At 47.2% G+C, this 27805-nt stretch overlaps 1 protein-coding gene and 1 long non-coding RNA gene across 2 annotated transcripts in view; both read right to left on the reverse strand.

Annotated features, from left to right (window-relative positions):
• PTPN23 (protein tyrosine phosphatase non-receptor type 23) overlaps positions 1-27805 on the reverse strand; it is a 57759-nt gene that overhangs the window by 14808 nt on the left and 15146 nt on the right. The window contains exons 5-17 of the mRNA XM_053359308.1: positions 24939-24988; positions 24389-24520; positions 23244-23324; positions 22006-22137; positions 19795-19842; positions 15868-15924; positions 15169-15227; positions 13750-13829; positions 12000-12114; positions 7594-7659; positions 7050-7195; positions 4447-4773; positions 2803-2957 (exon numbers count right to left, since the gene is read on the reverse strand). Of these exons, the coding sequence (XP_053215283.1) occupies positions 2803-2957; positions 4447-4773; positions 7050-7195; positions 7594-7659; positions 12000-12114; positions 13750-13829; positions 15169-15227; positions 15868-15924; positions 19795-19842; positions 22006-22137; positions 23244-23324; positions 24389-24520; positions 24939-24988 (1448 nt within the window). The remainder of the gene's footprint in view (positions 1-2802; positions 2958-4446; positions 4774-7049; positions 7196-7593; positions 7660-11999; positions 12115-13749; positions 13830-15168; positions 15228-15867; positions 15925-19794; positions 19843-22005; positions 22138-23243; positions 23325-24388; positions 24521-24938; positions 24989-27805) is intronic.
• LOC128398333 (uncharacterized) lies at positions 22272-22676 on the reverse strand. The gene is made up of 2 exons (XR_008327091.1): positions 22494-22676; positions 22272-22460 (listed from the first exon to the last, which is right to left on the reverse strand). It is a non-coding gene; the product is annotated as an uncharacterized LOC128398333 (long non-coding RNA).

The following is a 27805-nucleotide window of genomic DNA, read 5'->3' on the forward strand; positions in this document are numbered from 1 at the left end:
ACCAGAGCCCTCTCTCCACTCCTGCATTTTCCAGCAAGGAACGCTCTGTCTCATGAGACCAGGGCCCTGCAGGATCTGATTTCTTTCCGCAGGGCCTGTAAGACAGAGTTGTTCTGCCTGGCCTTTTGGCTTGGAATCAACTTGATCCCCTCTTTCCTTTCTCCTTCTGTGATGGAACGCCTATTTGGGGACTTCCCTGGCTTTTTTCTGGCCCATGTAGGACCAGTCTGGATAGTTGGCCTTGGTGAAGATTTGACGTTTTCATCCCCAAAGTTTTTGATTTGAGTTTCTACTGAAATGAGGCTGCATTTTAATGTTGTATTTTAATCTTGTTTTTAAGTTGTGTCTTAATCAATTGTTTTTATACCTGGTGTTAGCCGCCCTGAGCCCGGTCTTGGCTGGGGAGGGTGGGGTATAAATAATAATAATAATAATAAACCTAGACAGCACATTAAAAAGTAGAGACATCACCTTGCCAACAAAGGTCCGTATAGTAAAAGCTATGATTTTCCCAGTAGTGATGTATGGAAGTGAGAGCTGGACCATAAAGATGGCTGATCACCAAAGAATGGATGCTTTTGAATTATGGTGCTGGATGAGATTCTTGAGAGTCCCATGGACTGCAAGAAGAACAAACCTATCCATTCTGAAGGAAATCAGCCCTGAGTGCTCACTGGAAGGACGGATCCTGAAGCTGAGGCTCCAAGACTTTGGCCACCTCATGAGAAGAGAAGACTCCCTGGAAAAGACTTTGATGCTGGGAAAGATGGAGGGCACAAGGAGAAGGGGACGACAGAGGACGAGATGGTTGGACAGTGTTCTCGAAGCTACCAGCATGAGTTTGACCAAACTGCGGGAGGCAGTGGAAGACAGGAGTGCCTGGCGTGCTCTGGTCCAGGGGGTCACGAAGAGTCGGACACGACTAAACAACAACATGACGACCATGGAGGCAGAGAACAACCGACAACAATTGGACTCTAAAAGCAACAACCCGTGAGTAATACGGAAATTGGATTTGTAAAGAAAAATTTTTTTTTGAATTAGGCACGATCGGGGAAGGCGCAAACAGGAAGTCCGTCTCCCCATCTTATAAATAATCTAAAGCAAGGACTAGCTAACTAAGGTCGAGAGAATTTCTTCTTCTTTATTGGGTAAAAGACATTAATTTCACGATGTGGCAGTATAAGTAATTTCACTGGAGGATAAGAGCTAATTTTGAGAGCTGAAGTGCCACCCCCCCGGACCCGGGAGTGATCCGCGAGAGAGCCTGTTGAGGAGATATAGAAGAGTTTGACAGCTGTCAAATTAGCTGTCAAGAAGGAAAAAGAGAACTTTGTTTCTGCTATCTCTGCTGGATATATTTGCTACAATTTGGTTATATTTTGTTGAAAACAAGGAAGAACTGATACAAACTAACTTGATTTTTGGATTTGAACTGGAAGGAAGATAAAGTAACCAAAATCCCTCTAAAGGGGATTTTGGGACATTACAAGAATGGCTGAAGGAGGAAAAATTCAAGCTAAATTGGACAGAGTGTTTCTTCTCTTGGGAAAGTTACAAGGCCAAATTGATGTTTTGGCTACAAATGTTGCAACTCTGGACTTAACAGTAAACAAATCCATTGAATTTGATAAGGACTCGACTCATGAAGTCCATGCAGCTGGACAAGAAGAGAAACTTGAAAGATTTGAGAGTGTGGAGAAAGAGATATATGTTGTTTCTGAGGAAAAGGAAGGAGGAGATGTAATGTTGCAGATGACAAAGGAGAGCCAGAGGCCTGACATGATGGCTACAAAGGAAAATAAGTACTGGATGATGAAAATCTGTTTTGAATTGAAGATTGAAGAATGGAGAGATCTCCTTATGTGGAGATCTGAAGACCTATGGATTACAAATTTGATTAAGGTGAAAGTTGGAGCTTTTGGGACATTGGGACTTAAAAGGAGTAAGAAACAAGATTCAGGCTCCACTTTTAAGTATGGAGGTCTGGCTGGAAGAAACATGGACCCTATTGGGACAGAGCTTCTCCGAGATCTGGTGTTTAATATTAAGGACTACCAAAAAAACCGGCAGAGAGGAATTGAGAGAGAATTAAGAGCCTCGGACGTGAGGTCACCAGGCTGACAGCAGATAGACTGATGGACATTTGTTGGGGATTGAAACCGGGAAAGGGGGGGTGGGGTTTGGAAATCCAAAGGGTGCAGAATTATAATCTGTTTTTTTTAATTTTGTTTTGTTCTTAGTATGAAAATTGGGGAATTCGTGGAAGGGAATTTGGGTCGACTTTAGAAAAAAGTTTTACGAATGAGCACTGATGTACAAATATTGATGTTTATAAGTTAAAATTGGTTTTTCTAAAATGAATTAAATATACAAAGGTCAAAAATTGGGGATAAGAACTTGTTGAACTAACAATTTGAATTGGAATATAAGAAGGGGAGGTGTGGGGAAGTCAGGGAAATATGTTATTGAAAATACGGATTGTAAACTTTATGTGTTTTTAACTTTTTTGTTTTTTCTTATTTGATTTTTTAATGTATAAAGGTGGAAAAACTCAATAAATATCTTTTTTTTTTTAAAAAAGAGAACAACCGACAACAGCCCTCTCCTTTGTGATTTTGACTAATCCTCTTTGAACATCATGCGGTTTGTGGCCAACTACATAACTTCCCCATCTATTTTCTGGGGGGCTCTTATGTTCTTGTGATTCGCTTTCCCATCAGCTTCAGGAGGAACTGGGTGGCGATGGGGGTGCAGAACGGCCGACCGGACACCCTGCCTCCCTCCCTCCCAGCCACCCACCTTCATCTCAGACCGGTCCGTCGTCACCAGCGAGGTGGTGATGTCGTCCTTCTGGATCATCTCGCGCAGCTGCTGCTCCAGGGAGACCCGCTGGTCCTTCATCTCCTGCACTTTGGCCAGGATCCTCTTCAAGGTCTGCATTGCCTGCTGGTCGTCTGGGGAGGAAAGAGGCAGAAAGGGGCTGATGGGAGTTGTAGTCCAAAAGACATCTCCAGGGCAGCAGGTTGGCAAAGACCGGTTTTAATTTCTTTTTTTTTAAGGTGCAGGATTTCAATTACTGCACCAGGATTAATTCTGCCATCTACCTAGATTCCCAGACTCTGGCCTGCATTTTTAAAAACAGACGTTGAATGATTCCTTCTACCGAAAGGGTGGCCCCGCAGTCCAATGGCCTACAACCGGTGAGCTGGGACCCACAACTGGGTGACAACCTGATTTCAGGTGTGTAACAACAGCAGCCCTATCATCAGGGTAAAGAGAGAGATAAAAACTTTAAGAAGCAGGTTCCCCCAAATGTATGTTTGGGTTGCAGGAGGATCCTGGATTTGAAACAGCTGAAGGAAACTGCGCTAGAAATCAAGTCTCTGCAGATCCTGAAACATCACCCAAAGCTGCCATGAAGCTCACTGCTTGGACTTGGCCCTTAGACCCGAAGGAGTGTCTCCACCCTCATCGTTCAGCCCGGACACTGAGGTCCAGCTCCGAGGGCCTTCTGGAGGTTCCCTCCCTGCGAGAAGTGAAGCTACAGGGAACCAGGCAGAGGGCCTTCTCGGTAGTGGCACCCGCCCTGTGGAACGCCCTTCCATAAGATGTCAAGGAGATAAACAACTATCTGACATTTAGAAGACATCTGAAGGCCGCCCTGTATTGGGAGTTTTTTAATGCCCGATGGCAGCAAATTAAAATGAAATGAAATAATGAAATGAAATAATTATAAGGGTAGTTGTGAGGATAAAATGGAGAATCGAGCACACCACCTTGAAGGAAAGACAGGACATATATGTAATAATGGTCATTATATAGGTAAAGGTAAAGGACCCCTGGATGGTTAAGTCCAGTCAAAGGCAACTCTGGGGTTGTGGCGCTCATCTCGCTTTCAGGCCGAGGGAGCTAGCGTTTGTCCACAGACAGCTTTCCGGGTCATGTGGCCAGCAGGACTAAACCGCTTCCGGCACAACAGAACAGTGTGACGGAAAGCAGAGCACACGGAAACGCCGTTTACCCTCCCGCCACATTGGTACCTATTTATCTACTTGCACTGGCATGCTTTCGAACTGCTAAGTTAGCAGGAGCTGGGACCGAACAACGGGAGCTCACCCCGTCGCGGGGACTCGAACCGCCGACCTTCCGATCGGCAATCCCAAGAGTCTCAATGGTTTAGACCACAGTGCCACCCGCATCCCTGGTCTTTACATAGCTCTGCTTAGCAGGGGAGGGGAATGCAGCAGGGGCTTCCCCCATATTTCAGAGAATGTATAATCACACAATTGTAGAGTTGGGACCCCAAAGGGCCATCCAGACCAACCCCCTGCAATGCAGGAACCACAGCTAAAGAATCCATGATTCGCGGCGCCTATGGGCTCAACCGGCAGGAAGCCATAACAGAGCAGAGACGGCGGCAACCACCTTCCTTGTCCCCCTTACCTTCCGTCAGGCTGGGGGTGGGCAAGGCGGCCCTCACTTGCTCCAGGGGGCCGCTGAGCAGCCGCAGGTTGCTGATGTGCAGGTTCATGGCCTTGTGGAGCTCCGTGTTGGTGAAGCTGGCCTTCTCGTGCACCTCCATATACTTGGCCCATTCCTTGGCTACTTCCGCCAGCCCGGAGGAGGGCGGGGTGGGAGGGGAGCCCTGCTGCGGGGGCAGCTTCCCCCCCAGCGCCTCTCGCAGCTTCTGCTCCTGGGCCTCGTCCTCGTCCAGAAGGTCCTTGATCTCCTTCAGAGATGCTTCGACGTCCGTGAAAACACCAGAGAGCACTGGAGGGGGGCAGAGGGAGAGATTTTGAGACGCCACACCATTGGCGGGGCTGCCCATCCGTCCAAATCCCTTGTGCTTTTGCAAGTCTCCCCACGCTCCAAACTTTTAAGCCCTGATCTCGGAGGCTTAAAGGGGGAACAGGACCTTTTCCAAGTCTCCCAATGCTTCCTTTTATATATATATAATTTTTATTAAGAATTTCAGCAGAACAATTTATCAAAGACATATCATCCTCATCCCCCCCCCGCTATTTTTCCCTCCCCAAGAAAAGCCCACCCTCCCACTCTGGCCCAGACTTCCCTCAGCTCCTGTCTCTGGTTTTTCAGCACATGTTATTCTCTGCACGTTGACAAAAGAACTGCGGCAAGGGAAACTGATGGACTAGATGGAACTGACGAAACTGATGCACAAACTCTGTGATAAGGGCAACTGTGACTTTAAAGAAGAATGGGAACCTTTTACAAAGTACTTAAAAGAAACAACAAAATGAACTGGGCTCCTTGGCAGGTTTTGAAGAAACAAACACAAATTTATTACAGTGGTACCTCAGGTTACAGGCGCTTCAGGTTACAGACTCTGCTAACCCAAGAAATGGTACCTGGGGTTAAGAACTTTGCTTCAGGATGAGAACAGAAATCATGCTCCGGAGGCGCAGCAGCAGCAGGAGGCCCCATTAGCTAAAGTGGTGCTTCAGATTAAGAACTGTTTCAGGTTACGTACGGACCTCCGGAACAAATTAAGTACTTAACCCGAGGTACCATTGTATTGGTAACATATAGACAGGTAATTTAAGGATCCCAATGCTTCCTTCTTAAGCCTACAAGACAGGGGACTTAAAGGAGAAGAGACTTGCAGAAGAACAGAAGAACAGCCTATTGGATCAGGCCAGTGGACCAGCTAGTCCACCATCCTGTTCTCACAGGGGCCAAGACGATGCCTGTGGGAAACCAGCAAGCAGGATTTGAACGCAGGAGCCCTCTCCCCTCCTGCAGTTTCCAGGAACTGGCATTCGGAAGCATTGCTGTCGGGGCAGAGCAAAGCCTGCATCGTCGCTAGCAGCTATTGATAGCCCTATACTCCATTAATTTGCCTCATCCTCTTTTAAAGCCATCTAGAATGGTGGCCGTCGCTGTCTCCTGTGGCAAGGAGTTCCACAGTTTAACTGGGCTTCTGTGTGAAGAATTCCTTTCTTTTCTCTGTCCCAAATCTTCCAACATTCAGCTTCACTGAACATCTACGAGTTTTAGTGTAGTGCAGAGAGGGAGATAAAACTTTTATCTATCCCCTTTCTCCATGCCGTGTCTGATTTCATAAACCGCTATCGAGCCAAACTTTCCTCCAAACTAAAAAATCCCAAACACTGCCACCTTTCTGTATAGGGGAGTTGCTGAAGCCCCTTGATCGTTTTGGCAGCCCTTTTCTAACTTCTCCTCCGGAGGCTCAAGAAGGAAGCTCAGGAGCCTTTGCAAAGGCCTCTTTGAAATAACTCACTCCTGCCTGTGAGCTGCTTCAAAGGGCGCTTTTGCGCACAGCTGTGATCACTGCTCAGTGGCATAGGTAAAGGTAAAGGGACCCCTGACCATTAGGTCCAGTCGCAGACGACTCTGGGGTTGCGGCGCTCATCTCGCTTTATTGGCCGAGGGAGCCGGCGTACAGCTTCCGGGTCATGGGGCCAGCATGACTAAGCCACTTCTGGCGAACCAGAGCAGCGTACGGAAACGCTGTTTACCTTCCCGCCGGAGCGGTACCTATTTATCTACTTGCACTTTGACGTGCTTTCGAACTGCTAGGTTGGCAGGAGCAGGGACCGAGCAACGGGAGCTCACCCCATCGCAGGGATTCGAACCGCCGACCTTCTGATTGGCAAGTCCTAGGCTCTGTGGTTTAACCCACAGCGCCACCCGCGTCCCGCTCAGTGGAATAGCAAGGATTAGATCCTGCCGCCTTGGCTGTGCAATCTTGCAAACCAGGATTAAAACCCTGTCCTCCACCCATCGGCTGACATCGCCAAAGACATCAGCTGATGGGCATGGTTTGGGGGAAATGGTCTTGCAGGCCAAGACTGGCCCAGAGGCTGCAGGTTCCCAACCCCAGTGTATAACATTGTTGTACTAGGTGTTCCAACACAAAAGCTTACAGTCAATTACTGTATAAGTTTAAACAAGCAGCTAGTCCCTCAGCAACTCCATCACAAGTTCTCCACCACTGGTAAATACCTGAGTGGTCTCTTCCTCGCACGCACATATACACCTCATTCCCAGTCCCATAAACCTACCCTGCATGGACTGAACAAGGTTTTTCACGGTCTCTGGGCGCACGCTGAGCGCTGCGCATTTCTCCATCAAGACGGGCGGGATGTGGTTGTACATGTCCAGGTTGTCGACGGTCTCGGGGTCCAGCTGCAACGAGTCCATGAATTGTCTACAAAGAAAGAAGCGTGACAGGAGGGGTCACACGGCAGAGCTTGGATGCTCCCATCCCTAGGCGCAGCCTCAAAAGGACTGGAAATCAACAGGGAGGCACAGGTGGGTCTGCCTTGTCTCTGGCGGGTGGAAAGGGAAGCAAATGCTAAAAGCTGCCCCTTTAGCAGTGGGGCTCAAGGATGGAAGGCCTGCTTCTACGTACATTATAACACAGGCACCCCCAAACTCGGCCCTCCAGGTGTTTTGGGACTACAACTCCCATCATCCCTAGCTCACATGATCAGTGGTCAGGGATGATGGGAAGTGTAGTCCCAAAACATCTAGAGGGCTGAGTTTAGGGATGCTTCCCCCGTCCCAACTTCAGGGTCCCAGACCCCGGGAGCCTTAAATACGTACTCCAGGACTTCGTTTTTGGCGTCGATCTTGGCCATCACTTCTCTCAGCAGCTTGGCCTTCTCTTCGCTGCAAGGGAAACACACGAGGCTTATTCTATACAGCAATATCTCCGTCAACATCCACCTTGTCTAGCGTCCATTCTGGCGAACGTCCGTGGTAAACCCAGAAGTACCCGAACGGGTTATTTCCGGGTTTGCCGCTCGCGCATGAGCAGAAGCACAAACCGCTTTGCCCTGTGTCCTTTTCGGCTAGAGGCCGGGGCTCCGGAACGGATCCCGGCCGCGAAACGAGGAACAACTATATTTTAGGTCCGCAAGCTGCATGTATTCCATCAGCTTAAGTTGCCATTCTTCTTTGGCTGGGACCTCGCTCATTCTCCATTTTGGGGCTAACAAAACACGGGCCACAGTAGTGGCATACATAAATAGCCTTTTTTTCACACCTGGGGATTTCTGTCTGAATTATCCCCAATGAAAAGGACTCTGGGTTGTTGTTTTTTTGGAAAGTACTTTTAAACATTTTTTCCCAATTCATTGTAAATTATTTCCCAATGCTATTTTACCCTTTAACAGGTCCACAACATACGATAGAACGTACTTTCATCTTCACTGCATCTCCAGCACTTGTAGAATAAGAGAACAAGAACATACGTTTAAAGAAGACTGGAAAATGTTTATTGAATATATGGGGGGGGGGAATTGTGTGCACTTGAAAACGTCAGCAGCATTAAGATAAATCCAACTGTGTAAATAAGTTTTGATGGGTGTAATATGGAATACTGAATGGTTTAGTTTATGTAAAATATGCAGGGATTTATGTTATGCAAAATGAACCATGGAAAGAGAAGAAGGGAAGTCATTGGTATTTTAAGGTTGTTTAAATGAATATTCTAAAATGTAAAACAGAAAATTTAATAAAAATCCTAGCAAAAAAGAGAAACACAGAGGCTTAGTAGCAGTCAGATGGGCAGCATATTTATTATTATTAATATGATTATTCAAAGGGAGGGAATTCTTTTTTTTTTTAAATAATATTTATTCAAGATTTTAAAAGTTACAATAAGAAAAAAGAAAAAAAGAAATTTTAAAAAAGACAGAAAAAATACAAACATTAAAAAGAAAAAGGGAAAAAGAAACAAATCAAACCTTTACATAACTTTCTTTCTTTACTTATTTCCTTGACCTCCTCACACCTCCCATTTTTGTATTCTAATTTAAATTGTTGTTTCAGCAAATCCTTCCAACCTAATTTTTATCTTAATAATTTGTTTTAAAATACTGTAGCTTGACATTCTCTCTTTCATCAATTCTTTTTACTTAATCCTTTATGTCTTTTTACCAATACCACATAAATTTCTTTTTCAAACATCTTATCAACAAAATCCTTAATTTTACAATATTTTTAAAAGCCACTTTTACTTTTACTTTATCCGATCTTAACTCTCATCCAAACCTATATATCAATACTTATTCTTAAGACATTTCCCTAAGGTCGAAAAAAAAAGTTCCCTTCCACGAATTTCCCAACTCTTATAAAAATAAAACAAAAAAGCAACTTATATTATATGCACTTTGAGTTCCCAATTTTTATTCCACCCAGACCCCCTTCCCGGTTTCAGTCCCCAACATAAATCCGTCAATCTCAAAAAACCATCAACCCGGAGATCTTAAATCCGAGGCTCTTGAATCTCTCTCATGACTCCTCTGCCAGTCTTTTTGATAGACTTTTATATTGAAAACCAAATCTCGGGGAGGCTCCGACCCAACAGCATCCACGTTCCTTCCAGCCAAACCTCCGTACTTGAAGGTAAGGCCTATAGGATATTCCAAATCTTGTTTCATTCTCCTTTCAAATCCAAATGTCCCCATAACTCCAACTTCCACCTGAATCAGATTTATAATCCAAGGGTCATCTGATCTCCACATAAGGGGATCTCTCAATCTTTCACTTTCCAATTCAGGCCAGGCTTCCATCTTCGAAAATTTATTTCTCCTTATTACCATCATGTCAGGCCTCGAATTGGAGCTCACCTTTCGCATCTGCAGGGTTACGGCTCCCCCTTTCTTCTCTTCAGAGACAACATTATTCTCCTTCTCAAATTTCCCTGTTTGTTCAGTTGAATAAAATTCCTGTGCCGAGTTCTTATCAAGTTCATTGCTGGTACTCACTCTTGTGTTCAAAGTTGTAACATTTGTAGTCAAAACACCTATTCGACCTTGCAACTTTCCCAAGAGGAAAAATGTCCTATTCAGTTCAAACTGGATTTCCTTTCCGACTGCCATTCTTAAGCGTATCAAGGTCAAAAAACAGTTTCTCAGCTGGTTCTTAATGCAATGACCCAAAGCTCCCTCTAGGGGGATTTAAGTTTCTTTTTACTCCTCTCAGCACAGACCCAAAAGTCCCATACGTTAGATTGTAACAGTCCTTCCTTCTTTTTAAACATAAGCTTGTAGCAAATGTAGACAATAAAAACAAAGTCCTCTTTTTGTATCTTGACAGCTAGCTTGACAGCTGTCAAATTGTTCAATTCCTCATCAACGGGCTCTCACGGACCACTCCCGGGTCGGGGGGGTGGTGGCACATCAATTCCCAAATTTAGTTCTTCTCCTGCAGGCTCCCCTGCTTCCAAATAAAATTTCTTATAATCTCAATCAGTAGAATTAAAGTCTTTTACAGAAAAAAACAAACCTCTCCACGACCTTAGTTGGAGATTCTTTGCTTTAGATTGTTTACAGAAAGGGGAGGCGGACTTCCTGTTTGGACCTTCCCCGATCAGTGCCGAATTTAAAAATATTTTAAAAATCCAATTTCCGTACTACTCACGGGTTGTTGTTTGAAATCCGAATGTCCACAGAAAAAAGTCAGCGCTCTCCGACAATGGCTGTGCGGCTTCACTCCGCAAAAATAGCAATCGATTCGAACACCGCGCCACTCACCCCACGTCACTTCGGAACCCCCGAAAAGGGGTTTCCCTGTGAGTAGGGGGGACGCTCTTGGTGTGAGCCGAATCTCACGTTCCCAGGCTTCCTCCGCCTGGGATTTTTAGAGGGTCTCCACCTTCGCCGCGGCGGCAAGACCCGATTTTAGCGGAGCGGGTTCCTCTGAATCAGAGGAATTCCGCCATTGCCGATGGCGCTGACCCGGAAGTGCCCAAAGGGAGGGAATTCTACAGGGTAGGGCAACTGCATTAAAGGTCTGGTTCCTACATTGTGATGAACACAACTCCAGTTGATGCCTGAAGGAGATCCTCGCCTACAGACCGCAGTGATCGACTGGGGATGTAAGGAGCGAGACAATCTCTCATGCCCTATCGTGGCACATATCAACTCTCTCTTATAGATAATAATTTTCATTGTTTTCAATTTTACATTTAAAAAAAACAAAAACATTTTACAAACTTTAAAATATCCAATGACTGCCCTTCTTCTCCATCCATGGTTCATTTTACATATCACACATTCCTGCATATTTTACTATAACCATTCAAATCAGTTTTCCACTTTAACATCCATCAAAAATCATTTGTTGAATTTATCTTAATGCTGCCAGAGTTTTCAGCTGTATGTACTCAATAAACGTTTTCCTTCTTTAAATATACGTTCTTCTTGCTCTCTTATTCTGTGTGTTAAATCTGCAAGTTCTGCATATTCTGTCAACTTAAATTGCCATTCTTCTTCAGTTGGGACCTCACTCACTTTCCATTTTGGGGCTAACAAAACATGGACCTCAGTTGTTGCATAGATAAATAATCTTTTCTGACACCTAGGAATTTCTGTCTGGCTTATTCCCAATGAAAAGGGCTCTGGGGTTTATTTGTTTTTTAAAGTAATTTTGAACTTTTTTTCAGTTCATTATAAATCATTTCCCAATACACTTTTAACTTTTTGCATGTCTGCCACGTATGAAAAAAAGATTCCCTCTGCTTCTTTACACTTCCAACACATATCTGATTCTGTTTTATGTATCTTAGCCAACCTAGTTAATTACCATCTATGGATCCTTTTCAAATAATTCTCTTTCAATGAATAAAATGCAGTAAATTTCAGGTCGCTTTTCCGAAGTTTCTCCCAGAAGTTAAAATCTAGGCACATGTCAACTCTTGGCCCACAATACTCCCACCCTCTTCCTGTTTAGGGAGGTTCTTAATTTTTGCTGTTTTATCGTGTTTTTAATATTCTGTTGGGAGCCACCTAGAGTGGCTGGGGAAACCCAGCCAGAGGGGCAGGGTATAAATAATAAATTCTTATTCTTCTTCGTATAAATAATAAATTCTTCTCCTTCTTCTCCTTGCCTTGTTATCAAGCCTCCCATCTCGACCCTTTAATCCCCACCTGTTTTCCTGCAGCCCCCCCCCCCCCGGAACTGGCAGGCCAAACAGTCTCCCAGAATGCAAAGCAGCTGCTCACCTGTAGAGTGAAGAGGCCTCATGGGCAGCCATTGGAACCAGCTTGGCAAAAATGTCAGGGCCTGTGACAGCCGGGTCTGTGGGGTTGACAGGAAGGGCTTTCACAAGAGGTGCACCTGCAGATAAAGTAATATTGGGTTAATAAAGAATTTGAGGACAGAGAGTTGATTCCTAAAAAAGGGAAAGGCAAAGGACCCCTGGATGGTTAAGTCCAGTCAAAATCGCCTATGGGGTTGCGGCGCTCATCTCGCTTTCAGGCCGAGGGAGCCGGTGTTTGTCCGCAAACAGTTTTCCGGGTCATGTGGCCAGCAGTACTAAACTGCTTCTGGCGCACCAGAACACCGTGATGGAAACCAGAGCGCACGGAAATGCCGTTAATCTTCCCGCTGGAGTGGTATCTATTTATCTATTTGCACTGGTGTGCTTTTGAACTGCTAGGTTGGCAGAAGCTGGGACAGAGCAACGGGAGCTCACTCTGTCATGGGGATTCAAACCGCTGACCTCCCGATCAGCAAGCCCAAGAGGCTCAGTGGTTTAGACCACAGCACCACCCGCGTCCCTAGAGGTGATACCTAGGCCACACTGGACCCATAGAGTGCTGATAATCTTGTAGCTTCTGTAAATGTTTGAGTTTACCCAGTCCTGCATGCTTATTTGACTTTTATTGTTACGACTATGTTTATATTCCACCCTTCCTCACTTTTGTGGGTAGCGATTTAACAAGTTGTAAAGAAATCTGAACAGCTCACAACAAAAGACTAAGTAAGACAGTGGCCAATCACTGCCACAAAAGCCCAGCCCATCAAGATGCAGCAAAACCTTCCCCAATATCATGGCGTCAGCAGGAAACATCTGACGTAAGATCCCCCAACAGCCACCGCTCAAAGCCTGGGAGAATAAGAAAGTTTTTGATCATCACCAAAAGGCGGCCAAAAGTGATGCCGATCAGCTTTCAAAACTACCGGCTGCACATTTATGCTTTGGGTAGCCCTATGCTGCACCAGATATGATGGATGTTGCGAAAAAAAATGCATGATGGGAGTTGTAGTCCAAAACATCTGGAGGGCGCCTGGTTGGGGAAGGATGGGCTCCTTCTGCCCTACCCAAGACCAGGAGGCAGAGAAGGCGATAGGGATTGCTCCAAAGCTGGGATAGCTCAGCTCATAGAGCCTGAGACTCTTAATTTCAGGGTTGTGGGTTTGAGTCACACATCGGGGAAGATATTCCTGCATTGGAGCGGTGTGGGACTGTTAGAATTCCTGCTCCGTGATTGCAGTCATGGGATTGTTGTCTTTCACATGACGGTATATATTTTGACTCCACAGAGTGGGAAGTGACGGAAACAGGATGTTTGTGTTCCTGTGTTCCGTGAAGTGGGACTATTGTCCCTTGTTCTTTTTCTCTTTGCTGTCTGATGCTAGAGAGAGAGGGAGCCATGTTGCAGTGCTCCGTGTGTGTTTATATGTAAATAAAGTAGATTAGCCAAAATGCTGAGTTGCTGAGGTCTGTTATGCAAGCTGCAAAGACTCTGCGGATCCCTAAGTGTGCCGGTGTCTGTTGGAATCAGTCGCTGTGATGTTTGGGCTGAAGAAAGCTTGTGAAGCTCCCAAACGATCGACCAGGAGGGAGAGAACATGCCAGTTGGACATGTGTCTCTGCCAGGGTCCTACTTGAGTGTAGGCCGAACACCTGACCACTGGGGGCCCCATCCAACTTTACAATTCTGTGAAAGCAGAGTGTCTTGACTTTACCTTTCACCGACTGCAAGGTATCCAGAGCAGGGACAGCCTCGTGGTAGATGAAGTCGTTGTCCTTTTTGGCAGAGTTGTACCTGCAAAGTGACAACAGGCTTGAAGGGCGTTGCTGCTGGGGGGAGGGCGCTCAGGAAGAAGTATCACATATTTTTGCTTCAAGTACAGTTCCAAGAAAGCAGCCAATATCATAGTTGTACATTTTCAAAGGGTGTTATGTTTAGGGATACCCCACACCCAAAGTCAGAGGAACTACAGATAGTGGGACTTTTTTTTGAGGGGGGGTGCCTCCAGAAATGTGGGGAATACTAGGTAAAAGCCAAACTTGGAAAGAGGGAAGGAGGTGGGGGGTGTTCTGGTCAGTAACTCCTTACTTCCCAAGCCCAAAGTGAAAACTTGCAAATCTGTGTGCATTTCTTTCTTTTTCAATTGAAACTTTCCCAACATAGAATACAATAAAAAACAGATGAATCTGAATAAAAATGGAAAAAGTAAATAAAGAAAAAAGAGGAAGAAAATAACATAAAGCCCTTTATCAGAGGGAAATCTTAATTAACGCTTGTCTCGCATAAAAAGGGGGTGGACACTCAAAGCTCTCAACTGTGAGCGTCTCTTTCTTTTCCCATGCGTGTATTTCTTGAATTCATTACTCTATGTAGAGTAACTTAGGAATCCAAACGTATGGTCCACAAATGACAACATTTTGGAGGTCCCAGGTCGCAAGGTGGTTAGATTGGTCTCAACTAGGGCCAGGGCCTTTTCAGTACTGGCCCCAACTTGGTGGAACACTCTGTCACAAAAGACTAGGGCCCTGAGGGACTTGACATCTTACCACAGGGCCTGCAAGACAGAGCTGTTCCGCCTGGCCTTTGGTTTGGACTCAGTCTGACGCTCATTTTTCCCTCCCCTTATGGTCTTGATTTATCGGCTACTTGTAAAATGAGGCTGCATTTTAACCTGTATTTTAATTTCTTTTTCTTTTTCCCCTATTATGTTTTTACTGTGATTCTATTGGTGTTAGCTGCCCTGAGCCTGGCTCTGGGCAGGGAGGGCGGGGTATAAATAAAATTTATTATTGTTGTTGTGTTGTTGTTGTTTAAAAAAAGGTTTTCTAGTCCTCAAGGTTTCACAGAATCACAAAAATACAAGGGGAATGCTTGGAAGAGCAGAACAGAGCAAAGGAAAGGTCTACGGGTGAGACCATCAGACCCGTCAACACCTGACTTCTGACTGGCAGTGGCTCTCCCAATTTCCAGACAGGAGTGCGCGCTCGCGCTCTCTCTCTCTCTCTCTCTCTCTCTCTCTCTCTCTCTGCACCAGGCAGGCTCTCTTGGTGCGGAGCTGAGATTAGGGAAGGGAACTGGTGTGACAGGGGCCCAGGCCCAGGCATGCAAAGAGTTAACGGTAGCAGCGACTCACTTTCCTCCAATGACATCCATGGTGAACCTCAGGGCTTCCTGCACTGTCTCAGGCTGACCCTGAAAGGGGAAATGTCAGGTTCAAAACATATCCATAATGAGCAGGTGGTCCGCAGGCAGAGATGGCAGGGGGCAGGATAAGGGTACACCAACCATTCCAAAAGTAGGCAGTAGCAGCCACTGGGGGGGTTCTCTAGGTAAAGGTAAAGGGACTCCTGACCATTAGGTCCAGTTGTGGCCAACTGGGGTTGCGGCGCTCATCTCGTTTTATTGGCCGAGGGAGCCAGCATACAGCTTCCGGGTCATGTGGCCAGCATGACTAAGCCGCTTCTGGCGAACCAGAGGAGTGCACGGAAACGGCGTTTACCTTCCGCCGGAGTGATACCTATTTATCTACTTGCACTTTGATGTGCTTTCGAACTGCTAGGTTGGCAGGAGCAGGGACCGAGCAACAAGAGCTCACCCCGTCGCGGGGATTCGAACCGCCGACCTTCTGATCGGCAAGTCCTAGGCTCTGTGGTTTAACCCACAGCGCCACCCGCGTCCCTTGGGGGGATCCTCTAGTAGGAAGCTAAGAGGCAAGGAGGGCAGCGGGGAGCCCTCTCCTCCATCAATTGGTCCAATCCTCTTTTGAAGCCATCCAAGTTGGGGGCCATCGTTGCCTCTACAGTTTAACTAAGCAACTTTTAAAGCCACTTACCTTGGCCAGTTTGATGGCTTCATTGAGCTTGTCCAGAGCACTCTGGAAGTAGATGACCTGCAAAGGGGGCAGAGATTCAGTCAACCAAAGTCCACTGTCAAACGGGCTATGCTTTCTATTAAAAGTAAGAAAACTGATCCTTTGAATTTAATTCTAAATTATATACCAGAAACGTGGGAGATTACAAGGGGTCAAAAAAAATGGATGTACCGTGCCATATTAGAAGCAAAAAAACTTGTTTTGATGAATTGGAAGAGCCGCAAAAAGATCACATTGAGCACATGGATTGACAATATGGACAGACTAGTTACATACGAACGAATTGCATATCGACGCAAACTAAGAATGGATAAATATGAAGAAATTTGGAAGGAATACTTAAGAGATAAGGCGGAAAGTGGTGGGAAGTAGGGGGAGGAGAGGTGGGGAAATATTGATAAAAAGGTGTAGTTATAGGTATATCAATACTCAAATCTGAATTGTTAAATTGTGTTATTAGTGTTATTGTGGTTTTTGTTGTTATGTGTTTTTTGTGGTTGCTGTTTGTATTGAAAAAAAATGATTAAATAAATTAAACACACACACACAGACACACACACACAAACACACACACAAACACACACAAAACTGAGCCTTTCTCTCTCACACGCTATAAATAAATAAATAAATAAATTTTATTTCTACCCCGCCCTCCCCAACCAAGACTGGGCTCAGGGCGGCTAACATCAAATATAAAACAATTGATTGAAATACAGCTTAAAAAACAAGAATAAAATACAACATCAAAACATTAAAATGCAACCTCATTTAAGTGGAAACTCAATCAAAAACTTGTTGGGGGATGAAAACATCAAATCCAGACTGGTCCTACATGGGCCAGAAAAAAGTCAGGGAAGTCCCCAAATGGGAGTTCCGTCACAGAAGGTGAAAGGAAAAAGGAAAGAGGGGAAGGGGATCAAGTTGATTCCAAGCCAAAGGCCAGGCGGAACAACTCTGTCTTACAGGCCCTGCAGAAAGAAATCAGATCCTGATTTATTATAAGAATTTCAAGGTCTCAAACAGAGAATAAATATTCATAAATGCATGCATATCTAAATATATGAACTACATGACTTAAATAGTATAGGAGAGCAATCCCGAAGCCATTTTGACTCTCCCAGTGACCTCAAATATTCCTCTGCAGTAAAGGAGGCAAATGGGGAAACCCTTCCCACTGTCTTTTTGCTTGCAAATCCTGTCTTAAGGATGTGTTTGTGGATGAATAGGGTGAGCCTGTGACCTGGACTCAGGATTAAAGTATTAACCATCACAAAATAATGGCTAGACTGCCCAGGTAATGCAATCAGTGACCATTATCAGGTATCCTGGAAGACAGGATTTCTGCTGGAGACCGCGTCCCTTCTGTGATGTATGTAAGATGTTTCAGGGGGCTGGTCTTGGGGTACAGGGCGGGCAATTTCAAAGGTCTATATTAGGGCTTGTGCACCATTGTTCAGGGTTCTCCTCCCTCCTGCATGTGATGAGTGGGGACCCTGTTGCAACAGCTCCTTGAATAAAAATCAGGCTTACTGGCCGCTTTGCTTCTCAATATACTCTGGTTGGCCTCTGTTACTTTCTCCTACCAACAGGGAACGCACTTATCCAGTCTGGATAGTTAGCCTTGGTGAAGACTGACGTTTTTATCCCCCAAAAAGTTTTGATTGAGTTTCCACTGAAATAAGGCTGCATTTTAATGTTTTAATGTTGTATTTTAATCTTGTTTTTAAGCTGTATTTCAATCAATTGTTTTTATATTTGGCGTTAGCCGCCCTGAGCCTGGTCTGGCTGGGGAGGGCGGGGTATAAATAAAAATTAATTATTATTATTATTATTATTATTATTATTATTATTATTAAGGACTTTATATGGGCTCTGGAATACCCCATAAAGTGGTTTTTCTTATAACACACACAAATTCCCTGCAGGTAGAGAACTTGCATGCAGGGAGTGCCATAACAGAGGCTCATCTCATCACAAGAAGCCCCACTTGCAGCCTGAAGTCCATTCGCAGGGCTTCCACCACACCTGCTATGTGTGAGGACTAGTGCCTTAGGTAGTCATAGACGTGGCGAGGGAACAGAAGAAGCTCCTCCTGGACTCATCCTGGCAAGGGCTTCAAAGGGAGGTCTGCGTCAGGAAGAGAAGGTCGGGCTTCCTCGCTCTCCCCTCTGCCTCCTCCCCTTCTAACCCCATCTCCCAACCACAGCTGTCCTTCAGTTATTGTAACATCAACAGTACTAGCGCAAGGTTGAAGGTTTCGCTGTTTGGAGCAAGCGACAGCTGTGGTCAATTAGAAGCCTGTATTACAAGGCCAAGACATTAATAGCCAAGATGTTAAATTGTTCTTATATGCAACAACAGCGGCAAGAGTACTGTTAGCCCAGAAATGGAAGCTATGAAGAAATTCCGATGAAAGAAGAATGGAAGGCGAAATTAATGGACTATGCAGAATTGGACAAAATGACAGGAAGGATTCGAAACCTGCGGGACCAGAGATTTACAGAAGATTGGAAGAAGTATATGAATTATTTGAAGAGCAGCTGCAATTGACAAATTATGCTAGTAGGACTACAAGAAGTTTTGTGAAGAGAAATATACAAAGTGTTAGAAAGTAGAAAACGGTAGAGATATTGGTTATGAGCTTGAAATGTAATAGGGAGAATAAGAAATGCATACTAAGAGATTAGATTAGAAAATTTTCAGACAGGACTGATGGAAGTCAAAAAAACTGAATAAGATGTAAAAGTATGTTTAATCACTGTTGAAAATGGTATGTTAAAAAACTAATAAAAATGTATATATACAGTGGTACCTCAGGATGCGAACGGGATCTGTTCCGGAGCCCCGTTTGCATCCCGAAGAGAACGCAAGTCGTGACGGCGCGTCTGCTGTCGTGTTTTGTCACTTCTGCGCATGACATCATTTTGAGCGTCTGCGCATGTGCAAGCGTCGAAACCCGGAAGTAACGTGCTCCGTTACTTCTGGGTTGCCGCGGAGCGCAACTCGAATGCGCTCAACCCGAAGCACATTCAACTCAAGGTATGACTGTATATAAAAAAAGAAGCCTATATTACAAGGTTCAGCACCACGGACAGCGCAAAACCTGTCCCAGTCTCTCTAGGTAAAGGTAAAGGTACCCCTGCCCGTACGGGCCAGTCTTGACAGACTCTAGGGTTGTGCGCTCATCTCACTCTATAGACCGGGAGCCAGCGCTGTCCGCAGACACTTCCGGGTCACGTGGCCAGCGTGACAAAGCTGCATCTGGCGAGCCAGCGCAGCACACGGAACGCCGTTTACCTTTCCGCTGGTAAGCGGTCCCTATTTATCTACTTGCACCCGGGGGTGCTTTCGAACTGCTAGGTTGGCAGGCACTGGGACCGAACGACGGGAGCGCACCCCGCCGCGGGGGTTCGAACCGCCGACCATGTGATCGGCAAGTCCTAGGTGCTGCGGTTTTACCCACAGCGCCACCCCCGTCCCACAGTCTCTCTACCCCACACCTATTGCAGAATCACGGAATTGTAGAGTCGGAAGGCACCCCAAGGGCACCTAGTCCAACCCTCTGCAATGCAGAGACCACAGCTTTAAATCCCTGACAGATGGCCAGCCAACCTCTCTTTAAAGACCTCCAAAGAACAGCTCCTGCTATCAATTCTTCCTAATATTGAGTCGGAATCTCCTTCCTCGTAATTTGAAACTGCTGGTTCCGCTCCCACTCTCTGGAGCAGCGGGAAACAAGCTTGCCCCATCGTCCACGTGAGAGCCCTTCAGGTATTTGAAGATGGATATTTTTCACCTCTTATCATCCAGGAGATCGACAGCGGCAAGCAGTCTGTGAGTTCTCCACCTCTCCACCCACCCCAGAACTTTGGAAGCAAACAGGCTTACCCTCTCGCCGTACTTCTGCTGCTCCTCCGCCTGCTTACCCATGTGCAACTGAAAGACAGAGAAGAATCACAGTTATTGTAGCAGCCTGCCAGACAGAGCACCCCTGGGTTGGTCCCAGGCACCACCTCACAATCTGGCATCGCCTCTATCCGCCCCACAAACCCTCATCCATCGCGCAGGAAGCTGAAATCAAAAGCTCAACCCACACGCAAAACCCCATAGACAGAATAATAATAATAATAATAATAAATAATAAATTTTATTTATATCCCGCCCTCCCCAGCCGAAGCCGGGCTCAGGGTGGCTAACAACAATAAAACAGTACAAAAGTACAGCATAAACAACACTCTAAAATCATTCATTATAAAATTAATTAATTCAGGCCACTGGCAACCATTGGGCCAGAGCTCTGCGAAGATTGCTGAGGGAGGGAGTCAGGCTGTGCCCTGGCCAAAGGCCTGGTGGAACAGCTCTGTCTTGCAGGCCCTGCGGAAAGATGTCAAGTCCCGCAGGGCCCTGGTCTCTTGTGAGACAAGAGAAGGGTTTGGAGGAACAGACAGGCTCGTTCTTCCCATAAAGAATTATTCCAGTGCTCCCATCCCGGTGAGGGTTGAGATGACAGAGCCAATAACAGCCTTCAGGTTCCAACACAAACCAAAGGATAATAATAATAATAATAATTTATTATTTATACCCCGCCCATCTGGCTAGGCTTCCCCAGCCACTCTGGGCGGCTTCCAACAAAATATTAAAATACAGTAATGCATCAAACATTAAAAGCTTCCCTAAACAGGGCCGCCTTCAGATGTCTTCTAAAAGTCTGGTAGTTGTTGTTCTCTTTGACATCTGGTGGGAGGGCATTCCACAGGGCGGGTGCCACCACCGAGAAGGCCCTCTGCCTGGTTCCCTGTAACTTGGCTTCTCGCAGGGAGGGAACCACCAGAAGGCCCTCGGAGCTGGACCTCACTGTCCGGGCAGAATGATGGGGGTGGAGACGCTCCTTCAGGTATACTGGACCGAGGCTGTTTAGGGCTTTAAAGGTCAGCACCAACACTTGGAATTGTGCCCGGAAACGTACTGGGAGCCAATGTAGGTCTTTCAATGTGGTCTTGGCGGCCGCTCCCAGTCACCAGTCTAGCTGCCGCATTCTGGATTAGTTGTAGTTTCCGGGTCACCTTCAAAGGTAGCCCCATGTAGAGCGCATTGCAGTAGTCCCAGCAAGAGATAACCAGAGCATGCATCACTCTGGTGAGGCAGTCTGTGGGCAGGGAGGGTATGTTTATTTTCCCCCTCTCCATTTTGATTCTCTGGCCCCATATCTGCACAAACATGTTATCCCAAAATCCAGACATGCTTTTACACTTGCAAGACTGGGTGTTTTGCCATTTGCGGTACTTGGGGGTCGATTCCAAAAGATCCCACCTGAGAAACGTTTTTACCCCTGTGGAGATGGTAGCACCGAAACAGCAGCACACGTCCTCCTGTCTTGTACTCTCTACAAAGACCTGAGGAACGAGATCATCACCCCACTCGTACTAACAATCCAATTGCACTCAACCACTGCCACAATGTTTGTTCTTCTATCAGATCAACATGAGCAGATAACAGCAAAGGTTGCTAGGTTCACAGCAGGGGCAATCAGAATAAGGGCCACTGATGGTTGACTCAGGACTTTGAAATATGCTCTTATATCAAACTTCCTTTTCTGCATATACTGTAATGTTTTACTGTTGCTATGGCCATTGGCTAATGCGAATAAAGTTTTATCTTATCTAACCAAGGGACGCGGGTGGTGCTGTGGGTTAAACCACAGAGCCTAGGACTTGCCAATCAGAAGGTCGGTGGTTCGAATCCCCGCGACGGGGTGAGCTCCCGTTTCTCAGTCCCTGCTCCTGCCAACCTAGCAGTTCGAAATCACACCAGTGCAAGTAGATAAATAGGTACCACTCTGGCAGGAAGGTAAATGGCATTTCCGTGCGCTGCTCTGGTTCGCCAGAAGCACCTTAGTCATGCTGGCCACATGACCCAGAAGCTGTACGCCGGCTCCCTCGGCCAATAAAGTGAGATGAGCGCCACAACCCCAGAGTCGGCCACGACTGGACCTAATGGTCAGGGGTCCCTTTACCTTTATCTAACCAAAGGATTAAGTGTGGGGAGGTCATGTTGGGTGAAGCCCAGCTCACCAGAGCAGGGTCCCCCCAGGCTACTTACATGAGCCACGGCAGCGAAATAGTAGATCTTCATCTGCACCAGCTTCTTCCAGTCCTTCTGAATCTTCCCCAGCAGTGAGGCTGTTTCAGAGTTCTCCAAAGCTCGACACGCTTCTTTGTAGTAATCCACCACCTTGAGAAGGGAATTTGGGAGGGTAGGAAAGGTTCTGAGTGATTGCTGCTTTGGATGCTGACAAATTTTCCCCACTGCAGGAGCCGAACCGACGGATGCGTGTCACAAGAAAGGAGAACCCAACTGAACATTAGAATTACAGTGGTGCCCCGCAAGACGAACGCCTCGCAAGACGGAAAACCCGCTAGACGAAAGGGTTTTCCGTTTTGGAGGCGCTTCGCAAAACGAATTTCCCTATGGGCTTCCTTCGCAAGACGAAAGCCCATAGGGAAATCTCCGGGACAGCGGGGAAGCGCAGCGCGTCTTCCCCACTGTCCTCGGACCTCCTCCGAAGGCTGGCGGCGGGGAGGAGAGACCTCCTCCCGCCGCCAGGCTTCGGAAGGCTCCTCCGAAGGCTGGCGGTGGGGCGGAGAGACCTTCTCCCCGCGCCAGCCTTCGGATGGCTGTCCTGAAGACTTGCGGTGGGAGGAGGGTTTTCCTTCCCACCGCCAACATTCAGAATGCTGTTCTGAATGTTGGCGGTGGGGAGGAAAAACCTTCCTCCCACCGCAAGCCCCGGGAACAGAGGAGAAGCGCTGCGCGCCTTCCCCTCTGTTCCCGTACCTGTCCTGAAGGCTTGCGGTGGGGAGAAAAGCCCTTCTCCGCACCGCCAGCCTGGCAAGCGGTCTCAATAGGAACGCATTAATTGATTTTTAATGCATTCCTATGGGAAACTGTGCTTCGCAAGATGAAAAACTCGCAAGAAGAAAAAACTTGCGGAACGAATTAATTTCGTCTTGCGAGGCACCACTGTACTTCCTAAAGGTAAGTGGACTCTCCTTCACTGGAGGTTTTTATGCAGAATTTGGATGGCCATCTGTCGGGGATTCTTGAGCTATGATTCCTGCATTGCAAGGGGTTGGGCTAGATGGCCTTTGGGGGTCTCGTCTGATTCTACAACTCCATCGGGGAGGGCATGTGGGACAGCCCTGTCAAGCAAACCTAACTGCACAGCAAAAAATGCACCTGGCTGCTTTAGAGGAAGGCCTCTAACCTGCCCCAGGCTCAGGGGGAGGCCACTTTTCAGGCACTGGTCACCCAAGTTCAAGGCTCCCCAAACTGCTCACCTGGGCGCTGATCCTGGCCACAAGGAAGCTCTTGCGGTTGTCCAGCATTGACTTCTCCAGAAGGCACTCCTGGGCTTGGCCCTTTAGACATGCAAGCGACGAAGAAATAAATAATAATAAAAATAATAATAATAAATTTTTAGTTATACGCCGCCCTTCCCAGTTCAGAAAACCGGGCTCAGGGAGGTTAACAACAAATTTAAAACACTTAATTGATGCAACAAAAAACATCATAAAATACAGTATAAGACGTGAATAACAATAAATTCAGAATTCAAAAATCAATTTGGGGGGAAATCCATCCAATAAACACCAGATGATCACCAGGGCTAGCTGGCTAAATGAGTCCTATTTGGGCCAGCGAGGAGACCAGGGGAGAATTAGCTGTGGGATCCCAGAGCGGGTAATCTTCATAAAAAGGGGAGGGGGGGGAAGGAAGGGGAATAAAAGATCAGGCTAAGTTCAAATTGAAAGCCAGGCGGAATAGCTCTGTCTTACAGGCCCTGCAGAAGGAAGTTAAATTCTGCAGGGCCCTGGTCTCATGGGGCAGAGCATTCCACCGGGTCGGAACCATCACTGAGAAGGCTCTGGCCCTGGCGGAGGATAATCTGACTTCCTTAGGGCCCGGGACCTCTCAACTATGATTATTCATGGACCTTAAGGTCCTCTGCGGGGCATACAAGATGCTCTCATTTACAGTGTTCTACAGCCTTGGACGCAAGGCTGCAGGTGACCTCTACTGCACCTACTGTCGCATGAGCGGAGATCACCTCTAGAAAGCACATTTTAAAATCGCCCAGCCCAGTTACAACAATGAGTCGCTCTGCTCTGCCCTTTGCTTTGGAAATACACGGAGGAGAGAGCTGTCAGTGGCCACTAGCCACGAAGGCTCGGTTCCAGCCTCCACAGTTGGAGGCAGTAAGTGCTTCTGGGTACCAATTAGTGGAAGCCACAGGAGGGGAGAAAGAGGGTCTTGTGTTCGAATCCTGCTTGCTGGTTTCCTATTAGAGCTTCTGGTTGGCCATTGCAAGTGGACTAGTTGGCCCTTAGACTGGTCCAGCCAGGCTCTCCTTCTGTTCTCAGCACCTTTGCCAAGGGGCAGTGCAGGCCAGAGGAACTTCCCCTCGCCTCCCCCCAGCTCTTACCAGCATGAGGTTGATATTGAGGTTAAGGATCTGATGGCTCATGTCTACGCTGTAGGAATGAGGGAAGTGGTCCCGAAGGTAAGCAAACGCCCCCGCTGCACACTGGAAATGGGTACAGGAGACCTTCATGCCCTGCAAGACAGAATGGGGTTGTTTTTTTTTGGGGGGGGAAGAGTTGCATTTTCAACAAGCCCAGCTAGAAGACCCCCAAGGAAGATCAGCCCAAAGGCACACAGACTGAATTTCTCTCTCTCAAAAAAAAAATATATATACCATTTGCTTGTAGAAAATCAAAGCGGTTTACAAAAAAAGGCACAACAACAAAGGCGGCAAAATAATAAATTACCGTACATAAATAAGCAAATAAATAAATAAATGCACTGCCACATGCAGTGGGCTCATAGGAAGCAACCCTGTTGACGATGGTGAGACTTTTAACTAAGCTCTTTAAAAAACTGGATTTTTTTTTTAAAGCCCCAAAATACTAATTGGAGGTGCCTTTGATGCTATTAACCTGGGGAGGAGGGGAACTGAAAGCCCAAAGCCTTACCTCCTCGGATACCCTTTTGTCCATTGCTCCGAGCATGGAATGCAATGCGCCTGGAGGAGGAGAGAGGGAAAGGGTGAGTGGTGGCATCGTCCAATAGGCAGCAGCTCCCCAGGCAGTCTCTCCCTGCCTACTACTATGGAGAGTGTTTTATTATTCATTTGCACAGCTGAAGCCGTAACAGAGCAAGATACATCCAACAGAATAAAAACACTTTGCCCAGTTAACATGATTATTGAAACTAGGCATTCTGCCCAATAAAAATTTGTTTCCCTGAAGAATTTAACTCAACGTTCCTCCTCAAAACTGTGGTCCTAAAGGCGAAAGAGGCCATCTTTCCAGAAATGTCAGGGGACCTGACCCCCAATGAAAATTGACCAAGTACCCAGTTGCTCTGACGGTTGAGAGATTTACCGTATTTTTTGCTCCATAGGACACACTTCTTCCCTCTTAAAAACTAAGGGGGAAAGTCTGTGTGTCCTATGGAGCGAATGCAGGCGGGAGGCAGGCAGGAAAAGCCCCCCAGAGCCGCACACAAGCTTCGCACGGCTCTGGGGGGCTTTTCCCCAGGAGGGAGAAGGGACTGACGTGGCCAGTCAGTCCCTTCTCCCTCCTCATAGAAAAGCCCACAGGAGCCGCGCGCTCCTTAAAGGGTGCGCGGCTCCTGTGGGCTTTTGTGGGAGGTGGGGGAATTGCCATAGCCGCGCGCAGCCTCTTCAGCTGGAAGAGGCTGCACAAGGCTAAAGAGGAAGCCAAGGCAGCGCGATCCATCCCGCTCGTTGTTTTGGCTTCTTTAGCCTTGCGCAGCCTCTCCTGGCTGGAGAGGTTGCGCCCGGCTATGGCAGAAGCCAAGGCAGCGAGCAGGATAGATTGTGCTTGCTGCCTTGGCTTCTTTAGCCACGCTTCTTTAGCCGCGCTGGAGAGGTTTAGCTCCCGGCTGGAGAGGTTGCGCAGCTATGGATCCTGCTCACTGTCTTGGCTTCTTTGCTCTTTGGGGCTGGGGGGGGGGAACCCGGGCTTCCCCCCCAGCCCCGAGAAGCTTTCTTGATTTCCCCCTCTAAAAACTAGGTGCGTCTTGTGGCCCGAAGTAACACGCTTCGCTTCTTCTGGGTCTCCGCAGCGCGCAACCCGAAAATACCGTATTTTTCGCTCTATAAAATGCACCAGACCACAAGACGCACCTAGTTTTTGGAGAAGGTAAACAAGGAAAAAAATATTCTGAATCCCAGAAGCCAGAACAGCAAGAGGGATCACTGTGCAGCGAAAGCAGCGATCCCTCTTGCTGTTCTGGCTTCTGGGATAGCTGCACAGCCTGCATTCGCTCCATAAGATGCACACACATTTCCCCTTACTTTTTAGGAGGGAAAAAGTGAGTCTTATAGAGCAAAAAATACGGTAAATCTTGGAATGAGGCTGCTCTCAAGCCCTTGCACATTGGGCCAAGGAGCTGGGAACAGAGAGACACCTTTTCAGAACAGACTCCTTGGCCAATCTTCCCCTCCAGGCAGCTGCTTCTTGTACCCTCCCTCCCACCAGGCAATTCCCACTGCAAGGGAAGAGCGAGCTGACATGCCCACGATCTGCCGCAGCCAGGAAGAACAGGGCCTCTATTGTCTCCCAGAGCTACACAAAAAGCTCCCTAAAACCCAGCTCAGACCTCTCCCAGCAAGCACGTGGCAAGGCCAGAAAAGCACACGGGTGTCCAGAAGGGTGCTTCTAAATATTTTGGTGCCTCTCCCCACCCCGTTAGATGAGAGTCTCAAAGTATCGCCCTTTACATTTCTAACCTGCCCAGTCCTGGAAGGTTCAGTGCAGGCAATAAGACAAAACACAGAAACATGCGAAGATACTTATTGAAGCAGCGTTTGCCAACCTCGTGGCTGTTGGGATACTGCCGGGAAGACGGGGGCCATCAGGCAGGCCCCCAGCTGGCTCCAGCCACCGGCCGGCAGCCGGTCTCTCTTGAAAGAGCATCAAACAGCGACACGAGCCTCAGATATGTTTTGAGACTCGTGCATGCTCTGTCAGCAGAGTGTGTAAATCACCTCACAGAGGCGGACAGAGAGATGTGCAAGCATAATGTACAGCATGTTATTGAGCATAGTTCCAGAACAAAGGAAAACATGTCTGCTTCCCTTCGTCTCCAGCAAAACAGCAGTTAACACAAAAGCTATATACAAACGGAAGTTCCCAGCGAGTGCTGGAAGTAAACAGGCATGTGACACACAACAGCCTGTTCCCTTTTAGGGTGGAACGGTGGAACGGAACTACCGTATTTTTCGCTCCATAGGGTGCACCGGACCATAGGGCACGCCTAGTTTTTTTTGGGGGGGGGAATAAAGAAAAAAAATATTCCCCCCCCATCCCCAAAAGGCAAAGAAGCCAAGACAGCGAGTGGGATGGTTCCCGCTCACTGTCTTGGCTTCCTTTTTAGCCGCAGGGCTGGGGTGGGGGAAGCCCGAGCTTCCCCCGACCCCAGAACGGGTCTGGGAGCGGCGGCGAGGTTGTGCGCTCCCAGAGCTTGCTGCTATCCGCAAGCCTGGAGAGCCCGCAGGAACTCCCGCCAGGCTCCGAAGGCTTGCGGATAGCTTCCTGAAGCCTGGAGACACACATTTCCCCTTCATTTTTGGAGGGGGAAATGTGCGTCCTATAGAGCGAAAAATACGGTATAACCTAACAGCGCCCTCCAGATCTTATGGACCACGACTTCCAAGGATGGCTGGGGCTGAGGGGAGCTATGGTTGAAAACGTCTCGAATGCACCAGGATGGCAAAAGGCTGCTTTGAAGTCACATTTGTTACAGACAGGTCGGCGCAAAGCAGCCAAGCTTCCATGAAGCAATGCAACGTGGACCGTCAGAGCAGGAGGCT

Source organism: Podarcis raffonei, chromosome 12, assembly GCF_027172205.1.
Source record: "Podarcis raffonei isolate rPodRaf1 chromosome 12, rPodRaf1.pri, whole genome shotgun sequence".
Lineage (NCBI taxonomy): Eukaryota > Metazoa > Chordata > Lepidosauria > Squamata > Lacertidae > Podarcis > Podarcis raffonei.